The sequence below is a fragment of the Salvelinus fontinalis genome, chromosome 30 (assembly GCF_029448725.1).
Source record: "Salvelinus fontinalis isolate EN_2023a chromosome 30, ASM2944872v1, whole genome shotgun sequence".
Lineage (NCBI taxonomy): Eukaryota > Metazoa > Chordata > Actinopteri > Salmoniformes > Salmonidae > Salvelinus > Salvelinus fontinalis.
Window position 1 is genome coordinate 18,859,296 of NC_074694.1, and position 12,018 is coordinate 18,871,313.

A 12,018-nucleotide genomic window follows, 5' to 3' on the forward strand; every position below is an offset into this window, starting at 1 on the left:
TGTTCATGGTAAGAAAAATCCCATTATCAAGAGAACTCCCTGCCGGCCTCAAACGTCGCCACATCACTTCGCTGCGCAGCCTGATGCTGTTACGTTGCATCGCTTCTCTCTCCCCTCTCCCTCTTCCGTTTTCCACCCCCGTTGCCGACAGAATACTAATTTTCCCTGCACCGCACCCTTCTTTTTTCCCACCTGTCTCTCTAATTCATCGATATATTATTCGTGTATTATTTGTAACGAAATGTGACTTCACGTAGGTCTGCCGAGGCGACGGTTGGTGAGTGTGGATGAATATGTATTCTGTTCGTTCGGCAGCAGCGGCGGCAGGTTGTCATGTACTGTCATGAATCTTGCCCTGGAGGCAGCTCTGCAGAATGGTCACTAGCTGGCACAACCACAAAGTCATACAATTTCATTTGAAACCTAACCCTAACCGTACCCCTAAACGTAACCACACTGCTAACCCTAATGCCTAACCATAACCTTAAATTAAGACCAAAAAGCACATTTTTGTTTTCATGATACAGACAATTTTGAATTTGCAGCTACCCCATCTACGGAAATCGCTCAGTTCTGCCTCCAGCACAAGATTCGTGACAATAAACGTCAACCTGCGCAGCGGCGCACGGCGCTGTCCAAGGTGCTGCAGCATTCGGCCCCTCCCCTCTCCAGTAGGCGGCAGCCATTCAGCTACACAGAGAGAGAGAGAGACACGTGATCCGCTCGCTGTCTCTGCCTTCTGACAGTCTGTTGCAGAGCGCAGCAGGGAGGCAGATTGCACCGTTTGCACCGTTTTTCCCTCACCAAAATTACAGGATTTTCCCGGGACTCTGTTTATCTAAATTTGTTTCGTTTTCTGAAGATCGAAAAGGAGGAATAACCTAGGTAAAGTACCGTTATGAGTTGACTTCTTTCAATCGTTATAAAGGTGTTGGTAAGTTTTAGAACATATGAGAGATAACTCATTTATTTTTTCGGTCTCTGATGATCAATGATGCGGTGATTCACAGTTTTCTAAAATAGTGTGAGGCTGAGGGTTTTTAGTGTGGATCTGTTGGGGTAGTTTGAGTCGGAGATCACTGCATGGTGATGTTATTTGGGGGGTAGCCTAAATAAGATTAAAGGTGGTGTTCGAAACAAGAGATGGTCCTCCAATACTTTGGTAAGGAAAACGAGGACTTGGGTTCTGATTTGGGTCGGTCCTGGATATCCATGCATGATCAGATTCTAGATGCAGGTAAAAAGAGACCTTGTATTTTCCATGTATGCTTTCATTTCTCTCTAGTTAGGTTCAGCTACTAGACGGGCAACGGAATAGCTGATGAAAAATCATAAAACATGCATAATCGTTTGGAACTGTGTCACCCGCAGATTTTATTTAATTATTGTTAGCAATATTTAAGGGATGTTGTCAAGTGCCTTATAAAAACACGTTTATATGCTAAATTTGTTTGCTGTAGAAGGCACGGGTCAATTTAATATCATCTGATGTGTTGAGAGTAAGACAGCCAGTGTAATGGGGCCAGCTGTGGAATCTCATGTTTGTCTTCATGCCATTCTGTCATTATATTATGGTACATTTGACTTGATATGGGTTGAATCTCTGTAACTCATTTCCAGTCCCAGATCCCCCGTCTATTATGGCTTCTAGCAAACTGTATAGCTTATTTGGATGGAATGATTTTCGTTTAGGTTTGATTGAAAGGTCATTTTCTGTCTGTCCTGTCCAGACCTGGGTTCAAATACATGCGTATTTAAGTATGCGTGTTCTACATAGGCTACTTATTTCCTGTGTATTTTCGTATTTTCAAACAATGTGGCCGAATTCAACAACTTCGATTTTAAGTATTTGAAAGTACTCTATCCCTGTTTTCAAGTAATTTCCTATAAAAAAAATACATGCCGTGCATGCCAATACTTTCCAAATGTAGGCAACTACTTTGTGAACGTGTGCAAATACTTCCTTCGAAATGTATGTGAAAGTAACTTAAATAGTTAACATGGTATTTGAACCGAGGTCTGGTAGGCAACTCGTCCCCTTTGAAAATTCTGAATTCATGCGCTTGTCTAATAATTCTACTGGAATGTCTGAGTTAAACAAAATATGAAATAACGAGGAAACCTACAAACAATATTCCAGCAGTTTCATTACATGCAGATTCTCTGGAATAACAAAAACACTTATCCTATCTAACACAACATTTAGAATGCGATCTACTTATGTATAGAGAGAGTTCATGGAACGTCCCTGTGCTGAGAGGATTGTGGATGCTGCTGCTTGGATGCGGAGCATTTTGTGAGGCGTATAATATCGTCACCTGTGGCGGGCTATTAGGGTTGATAGGGGAAGGTAAAAGTATCCGCTCCCCCCTGGGATAGCTATGGGGAGAAAGAAGTGTGTTACATAAGACAGGCTACTGCTGTAGACATTTTTGATCGACTTTTTCGAATAAGCTATTTACAATTCTAAACGATCTCTCTAGATGTAATTGAATTAAATGATGTAGGCCTAGTGGTGGTGACTATTGCTAGTTGATGTCTATGTAATTGTGAGCTGCTTAGATTTGCTTTGAGAAAGTTGCTTCTAATTGCAGTGAAACATTCATATATACATAGCCTACATGAAAATCGAATCGAATCAAATGTTATTCATCACATTCTTCGCAAACAACAGATGTAGACTAATAATGAAATGCTTACTTATGTTAAGTTTCCCTGACATTTGTTGGACAGGCGACCGCGTTGTGCGCAAAGAATGTGTGTGCGCAAAGAAAACGTATCCGCGCTAACGACGTAGGCTACCCTTTGAGACAGAATACATCTTCCATTGATATAGAACACATAAGGACGTGCAGGTGTGAGCGAATGTGCTCTCTTTGCAACCAAAACATACATAATTTACCTGGCAATACTGAGTCTAGATCCCGAGATTCCTGTGCTTTCAATCGGCACGCCACCGCAGCTCCCCACAATTCCTTGGCGTCTCCATTCATCCTCTACTGAATATATCATAATTATGTAAGATGGCTAACATGATATGACAAATTGATAGACAAAATGATTCTAAAACAAAATGAACTGTCCGTTCTTATTTTGCTTTTCTTTTACAGATCGTCTTCTCATTATGTTGTAAGCTTTTTGGATCAGAGACTGGCCTTGGGAAAAAAAGAAAAGCTCCATGCGATAATCAATCAAACAATAACAATCGTTCTGTTTGGCGGAGGATGCAGGGTGAGAAGCCAAAAGCAATGACTCTGGATGCCCGCCACTTCTCGCTGGTGTGAATAGGATGGTTATTGACGCCGTTTCTACAGCAGTAGAACCGACTGGTGCGCTCTAGCTGCCTGGCACCGAAAATAAGAAACATTCAAAAATCAAGAAAAATAAAAGGCCTGATGGAAATTGGATTCTGAATCACCATTGCCTGTTTTTGGAAGAAAATCTGGATTATAGAAAAAAACTAATAGAGAGACAGAAGATATTGACAGAATAAATACAAATATATAGGACTGAGAAATTGGGATTTAGGCGCGACAGAAAGTGGTCCTAAATTAAAATATGGTATTTTCTTCGGGAGACTAGTGTAGCTTGCTGGTAGGCTATGACAACAAAATAATTAATTTAGGTTTACAATGTGTCAGTTCACATACACAATTCTTAGTGGTAAGTCAGCGTATTACATCACATTTACCCCTAACTTCATCTAGCTTGATAAAAGACAATTCCGTCTGAAATCTGACTCAGCGGTATTGTAGCCTAGACCTAAAGAACAATTCGGTCACATCATGGTTCTTGCAATGCGGCATGGCGCCCATCTAATATGGGTAGGCCTTCTCTTGTGCTGTATGGTAGACATGGGGGCTACTATGGAGTTTACAGGCGCAGAGGGCCAGTGGGCCAGGTTTCCAATGTGGAATGCATGTTGTGAGAGTGAAATGAGCTTCAACATGAAAACTAAGAGTTCCCACGGGCTGTTAGTGTACTTCGATGACGAGGGATTCTGCGACTTTTTAGAACTCCTAATACACAACGGTAAACTCAGTCTTCGATTCTCCATCTTCTGCGCTGAGCCTGCAACGGTTCTAACCAACACAGCGGTCAATGACAGCCAGTGGCATGCTGTGACAATATGGAGAAACTTTAAAAACACAACGCTAATGGTGGACAATGAAGTGAAGTGGGTCGAAGTGAAGTCGAAAAGAAGGGATATGACTGTCTTCAGCCACTTGTTTCTTGGGGGAATACCACCGGAATTACGATCTGTGGCTTTAAGGTTAACATCAGCTGTGGTCAAGGACCATGTACCTTTTACCGGATGGATAACGGACATAAAGGTCAACAATACGGAATCGGCGCTTTTAAACAGCGCGGGGGTCATTAACGACCTCTGTGGTGCAGCAGCCAACATGTGTTTAAATGGAGGGGTCTGCAATGTCATTAACGATGAACCCACGTGCGACTGCTCGCAGACCGACTACCAGGGCAAAGACTGCAGCGAAGGTAAGATATCTGGATTCTCTTTTGGGCCGTTGTCTGTCTTACTAACAATATCCAACAGCTCCCCTTTATCTAAACAACAAGACGACATGATTATTTATCGTTTTCCATCATTTCAAGCGGTATTAGTAGTCCAACAGTTTACAGAAAATGCACATATTCTCTTCCTCTAGACCAGGATAGCCCAACAGGCCTGTAGGCCCGATAGGTCTTTAGGCCTTATCTAGTAGGCCAATTCAAGAATTTCAAGTAAACTACCCTCCAGTGCAAAATAGGTTAATCATTATACAACAATTTTTTAACATATGTTGTCATAGTTGTTTGTAAGGTTGTTAATGAGTGGTTGAGCTCCTGCAAGGGCTCATTAGCCCAACGTGCAGGTGTTCCTCATTCTCTAAGGTGTCTTGCCTTTACCTGGAAGAGGTCACCAGGGAATGGTTGACCTATGACGTTTCTTCATCTCCAATGGCTTTACCTCCTTCTGAAAGTTTCCAGTCATTAAAAACGATACGTATTTGGAAGAAGATGAAGGAAGTGATTTCCACATACACATGCAAAGAAAATATATGGAGCAACTACAATAGGCACATATGTGTAGAATATTTGCAGTAACTGTATGCAACAGGAGGCTGCTGAGGGGAGAATGGCTCATAATAATGGCTGGAACGGAGCAAATGGAATGACATCAAACACCTAGACACCATGTTTGATACCATTCCACCTATTCTGCTACTGCCATTCCCACAAGCCCGTCCTCCACAATTAAGGTGCCACCACTTCCTGTGCTGTATGCAGTATACTGTGTATTCCATAACATCATGTAGCCAAGACTAGAGGCCCTGCCACCTGTATTCATTTCTTCCAACTCAATCTTGCTCTATCGATCTTTGATGAGTGGTTACAATAGCATCATCTAAGCATTCCAAATTAAGTATATTTAAGAAATGTGAAATACACCAGAAACCTTTTCTTGGTGACATTTTGCTTGATTTCAAGGTTAGCATTTCAGAGAAGATAGTGGACTTCTAACATTGCTCATGTGCTCTTATGGCTAGATCTTGGCCTATAGATGTTGGTGCAATGTTGGACCATATTCTTCTGTGATTTGAAGGCAGATGTTGGAAATGTGAATCTTTTCAATGATTCCATTTGAGAAGGTGTTACTGTTTGGACATGCTCTGTCTATTTCCTATCATTGTTTGTCATTTCCTCGTTGCATTGCTAATGGCTTTGTTGATGAAGTAAAGACAACATTATCTCTTGGTTACATCCCAAATGGCACCCTATTCCTTCCATAGCGCACTACTTTTAACCAGGGCCCATAGGGACTGACACCTAATCTTCATTTCTGTATTCCCCTGCAGTGAGACACCTGCTACTTCATGCCACATTAGTTATATTCTTCTCTTCAATTATTCTCAGAGCAGACACTGTATTCCAATGGTGGTACTTATTATGTGGGCTTGAACATAAATATGAAACTGACTCCTGGAGGAGTGTAGCCTAAGAGGAGTATTAGCCCTGACGAGAGCAGCCTCTCACAGGGTGGAAATACAAATAGGAAACATCATTTAGGGGCTCCTTTGGTTCAGGGGCACAGGGGCGGCAGGTAGCCTAGTGGTTAGAGCATTGGGCCAGTAACTGAAAGGTTGCTGAATTGAGTCCCTGAGCTGACAAGGTAAAAATCTGTTTTCTGCCCCTGAACAAGGCAGTTAAACCACTGTTCCCCGGTAGGCCGTCATTGTAAATAAGAATTTATTTTTAACTGACTTGCCTAGGTAAATGAAGGTTAAATGTTTTTTTTTTAATACTGCTGATGCTCCCATTATGATATAGACAATTTCGTACATTTGATTGTCTTGTGCATGTAGCTCCTTAGTAGCCAACATGGTCTCATTTAGAATATGTCTGGAATAGCAGTCACAGGATGGGAACCCAAACAGTAACCTTCTCTCAGACGTAACTTTGGAAGACTCCTCTATTGGTTTTGGGAGATGGTTTATGCTGATACTCCCATGATGATGTATTCTACAGTAGAACGTTTCATATACAGTGGGGAGAACAAGTATTTGATACACTGCCGATTTTGCAGGTTTTCCTACTTATAAAGCATGTAGAGGTCTGTAATTTTTTATCATAGTACACTTCAACTGTGAGAGACGGAATCTAAAACAAAACCCCAGAAATTCACATTGTATGATTTTTAAGTAATTCATTTGCATTTTATTGCATGACATAAGTATTTGATCACCTACCAACCAGTAAGAATTCCGTCTCTCACAGACCTGTTAGTTTTTCTTTAATAAGCCCGCCTGTTCTCCACTCATTACCTGTATTAACTGCACCTGTTTGAACTTGTTACCTGTATAAAAGACACCTGTCCACACACTCAAACAGACTCCAACCTCTCCACAATGGCCAAGACCAGAGAGCTGTGTAAGGACATCAGGGATAAGAGTGTAGACCTGCACAAGGCTGGGATGGGCTACAGGACAATAGGCAAGCAGCTTGGTGAGAAGGCAACAACTGTTGGCGCAATTATTAGAAAATGGAAGAAGTTCAAGATGATGGTCAATCACCCTCGGTCTGGGGCTCCATGCAAGATCTCACCTCGTGGGGCATCAATGATCATGAGGAAGGTGAGGGATCATCCCAGAACTACACGGCAGGACCTGGTCAATGACCTGAAGAGAGCTGGGACCACAGTCTCAAAGAAAACCATTAGTAACACACTACGCCGTCATGGATTAAAATCCTGCAGCGCACGCAAGGTCCCCCTGCTCAAGCCAGCGCATGTCCAGGCCCGTCTGAAGTTTGCCAATGACCATCTGGATGATCCAGAGGAGGAATGGGAGAAGGTCATGTGGTCTGATGAGACAAAAATAGAGCTTTTTGGTCTAAACTCCACTCGCCGTGTTTGGAGGAAGAAGAAGGGTGAGTACAACCCCAAGAACACCTTCCCAACTGGGAAGCATGGAGGTGGAAACATCATTCTTTGGGGATGCTTTTCTGCAAAGGGGACAGGATGACTGCACCGTATTGAGGGGAGGATGGATGGGGCCATGTTTCGCGAGATCTTGGTAAACAACCTCCTTCCCTCAGTAAGAGCATTGAAGATGGGTTGTGGCTGGGTCTTCCAGCATGACAACGACCCCAAACACACAGCCAGGGCAACTAAGGAGTGGCTCTGTAAGACGCATCTCAAGGTCCTGGAGTGGCCTTGCCAGTCTCCAGACCTGAACCCAATAGAAAATCTTTGGAGGGAGCTGAAATTCCGTATTGCCCAGCGACAGCCCCGAAACCTGAAGGATCTGGAGAAGGTCTGTATGGAGGAGTGGGCCAAAATCCCTGCTGCAGTGTGTGCAAACCTGGTCAAGAACTACAGGAAATGTATGATCTCTGTAATTGCAAACAAAGGTTTCTGTACCAAATATTAAGTTCTGCTTTTTTGATGTATCAAATACTTATGTCATGCAATAAAATGCAAATGAATTACTTAAAAATCATACAATGTGATTTTCTGGATTTTTGTTTTAGATTCCGTCTCTCACAGTTGAAGTGTACCTATGATAAGAATTACAGACCTCTACATGCTTTGTAAGTAGGAAAACCTGCAAAATCTGCAGTGTATCAAATACTTGTTCTCCCCACTGTATATACATATATACATTGCATGACAGATGATGAATGACTAAAATGACCTACAAATCTATGTTACCTTAACACCTCACTGTGTTTTCCATACCATTGTGTGTGTGTGTGTGTCCCTCTATGCTTTGGTGTGTAAAGACACTGCCTCACTAGGCTTGACCCTAGTATTCTGCAATTGCTCTATTGTTCATGCATGTGCAGAACACAGTGAGGTACTGTGCCGTGTGTGGTAAGCCTGGTGTGTGTGTGTGTGTGTGTGTGTGTGTGTGTGTGTGTGTGTGTGTGTGTGTGTGTGTGTGTGTGTGTGTGTGTGTGTGTGTGTGTGTGTGTGTGTGTGTGTGTGTGTGTGTGTGTGTGTGTGCCCGGCCTCCTGCATGTCAGATGTCGGGAGAATAATAATCCTGGTGAGGGGAGAGGAAGACAGAGTGAGAATACAGTGAGAACGGATCATGGCTGCCACTGTCCTGAGAGGAACCATCTTCCTTTCTCCATTTCTCCCTCTGCTGAGTACGAACATATAGACACCAGGCAGCTATTCTTTCTTGAGCTATCCAAATGTCATGATGTACCGTCAGAGGTATGAAACCATAGAAATAGAAAATGGGAGAATCTCAATTACAAATTCCTCCCGTCCTCTCTCCTCTCTCCTTGCCTCCTTCTCAAAACCAATTGGATGAGAAAGCCAGAGGTCCCTCTCCCCTGACGTTCTCCTCCAATGGGTTTTGAGAAGGAGGAGTCAAGCCACGGTGTCAAAAACACTTCGAAATTTGACGTTTGAAGAAACGTGGATAAACGTTCGAATCTGAAGTCAAATTGGTAAAACCAGGAGATCTTGTTGGTTAAATGATTTAATAGACCAAAAGAAAAGAGTTCCAAACTTCTCTGCCAATATAACAACTCGTTTTCCATATTCTCCTCCCCACTCAGACCACTTCCAGAATTCCTAGAAATATTCTTGCTCAAGAAATTGTTATTTACTAAGAAGCTATTTTTGTTTCTTTTTGACAATTTTAATTTGATTTGATATTATGAGAAAAATGGCTGCTTTGGGCCTAAAGGAACTCAACCAGGCAGCCAATCTGAAAGGGCCAATGCAGCTGTTGTTATGTTACTATCAAATCCTTTCTTTGTAACAATTAAGTACCATACTTTTATTGTTTTCAATTAAAATAGTTTAAAAAAAAATGCTTCTTAGCAAAGAGACATTTCTCAAAGTAGAATTTTGCTAAGGCTGTCTGGGAGTGGTCTGAGTGAGGAGGGGAACACTGAAAACAGCTGTTATTGGCAGAGACGTTTGGAACTCTATTTCTTATTGGTCTATTAACCAATTTACCGCCTGGTGATGTCACCATGGAAGGCCAAAACTCCATTCCACCACGACAGGCGGAAATTTCAGGCAGTCTTTTTAAACAGCTCTTACACTAAAAGGACGTTATCATATTTTTCACAATTTCACAGTATAATTCCAACCTCATAGTGTGGAAATATATATAAAACAAAGGAAATCGTGTTTTTGACTGCACACAGACTCAGCTGTCTTTGGTAGATCTGAGGGATTTATGATTCATGATCTAAACTAATCCTGATTTTGATGGTGGGATGGACGCTGGTAGTACGATGGAGTGGACGATGGTTGATGGTGGTATTGAGGAGCAAGTTTGAAGCTCAACCCAAATCTTGGTTTGCTGTCTCTTTGGGGCCATAAACTCTAGGTTTTCGTAAGATTGGGTACACTTATAATTTTGGTTAGCTACCTCATTGATAGGATGTGATATACTATAGGCAGAAACTGTACTTCATTATATTGAAATCCATAAGGATAGCACATGGCCATAATACTGACTGTCTGAAAAAAATACACAGCTTTCACGGCTTTTTGGGATCGTGCACAAACCATTGACCTTTCATAGGAGAAAAGACTGATCATTTGCCATGTCATATTAACATAATGCAATGTCATATTAGCATAATGCAATCTGTTTTAAGGTTGCCTACAACATGTTGTGCCACAATGAAATCTTTCCTCTGCAGTTATTCATTCTGGCAGACAGTATGCTGTGGTTTGGGCTTTCTTTCTGAAGTAGCACAGCAGCTTGTCCACGTGGTAACCCAATTCTGTCCAACCGAGGTGTGGTGACGTACTTCCCTACAGTGAAGAGAGGAGTTGGAGACAGTAAAGGGGAGAGGAGAGGGGAGGGAAAGAGGATAAAGAAAAGGGAGGATAGGAGAGGGGGAACAGAAAAAAGAAGTGGGGCGGGGTTTGGGAGAGAGAGAAGGAAGAAGGAGGCGGGTGGAGTAGCTGTCTGTGTCTATATTTAGTCCATGTGACTTTGGCAAAAAAGTAGTTGGCTATCAACAACTTGTCAAGACAAATAATGCTGTAAAAATACTCTAATTAACAAAGATGTATGTGGTAAACAAGGTGTTAAAAGGCCAAACAATTATCAAGATGATGATGGTGGCAGGCAGTGTATATGCTAACATGACATTTAGAGCTACAGTATATGTGTGAAAATACTACACACAAAAAATGTGTGTAAACGTAATTTACTTTTATCCTCCATACATTACTTTCATGTACAGTATATACACTACCATTCAAAAGTTTGGGGTCGCTTAGAAATTTCCTTGTTTTCCATGAAAATATACATGACATGAGGAGCAAAATGAATAGGAAATGTAGTCAAGACTAGAGGTTGACCGATTATGATTTTTCAACGCTGATACCAATACCGTTTGTTGGAGGACCAAAAAAGCCGATACCGATTAATCGGACGATATTTAATGACAATTACAACAATACTGAATGAACACTTATTTTAACTAAAATAATTAATCAATAAAATCAATTTAGCCTCAAATAAATAATGAAACATGTTCAATTTGGTTTAAATAATGCAAAAACAAAGTGTTGGAGAAGAAAGTTAAAGTGCAGTATGTGCCATGTAAGAAAGCTAACGTTTAAGTTCCTTGCTCAGAACATGAGAACATATGAAAGCTGGTGGTTCCTTTTAACATGAGTCTTCAATATTCCCTGGTAAGAAGTTTTAGGTTGTAGTTATTATAGTATTTATAGGACTATTTCTCCCTATACCAATTGTATTTCCTTAACCTTTGACTATTGGATGTTCTTATAGGCACTTCAGTATTGCCAGTGTAACAGTATAGCTTCCGTCCCTCTGCTCGCTCCCAGCTGGGCTTGAACCAGGAACACAACGACAACAGCCACCCTCGAAGCAGCGTTACCCATCGCTCCACAAAAGCCGCGGCCCTTGCAGAGCAATGGGAACAACCACTCCAAGTCTCAGAGCGAGTGACGTTTGAAACGCTATTAGCGCGCACCCCGCTAACTAGCTAGCCATTTCACATCAGTTACACCAGCCTCATCTCAGGAGTTGATAGGCTTGAAATCATAAACAGCAGAGCTGCTGGCAAAACGCACTAAAGTGCTGTTTGAATGAATGCTTATGAGCCTGCTGGTGCCTACCATCGCTCAGTCAGACTGCTCTATCAAATCATAGACTTAATTATAACATAATAACACACAGAAATACGAGCCTTAGGTCATTAATATTGTCGAATCCGGAAACTATCATCTCAAAAACAAGACGTTTATTCTTTCAGTGAAATACGGAACCGTTCCGTATTTTATCTAAGGGATTGCATCCATAAATCTAAATATCCCTGTTACATTGCACAACCTTCAATGTTATGTCATAATTACGTAACATTCTGGCAAATTAGGCGGCCCAAACTGTTGCATATACACCGACTCTGCGTGCAATGAATGCAAGAAAAGTGACACAATTTCACCTGGTTAATATGACCTGCTAACCTGGATTTCTTTTAGCTAAATATGCATGTTTAAAA

The 12,018-nt window shown here is 41.7% G+C and overlaps 1 protein-coding gene across 11 annotated transcripts in view; it reads left to right on the top strand.

The window, feature by feature from the left end:
- Positions 1 to 691: 691 nt before the first annotated feature.
- LOC129828755 (neurexin-1a-like) overlaps positions 692 to 12,018 on the top strand; it is a 311,088-nt gene continuing 299,761 nt past the window's right edge. For 8 of the 11 annotated variants that reach the window (XM_055889944.1, XM_055889938.1, XM_055889945.1 and 5 more), the window contains exons 1-2: positions 693 to 885; positions 3,111 to 4,500. In XM_055889944.1, coding sequence (XP_055745919.1) covers positions 3,786 to 4,500 — 715 coding nt within the window. In that variant the 5' untranslated portion in view covers positions 693 to 885; positions 3,111 to 3,785. Of the gene's footprint in view, positions 935 to 1,001; positions 1,238 to 3,110; positions 4,501 to 12,018 lie in introns of those variants that run through there. The other 3 variants (XM_055889943.1, XM_055889939.1, XM_055889940.1) reach the window with 3 other exon arrangements.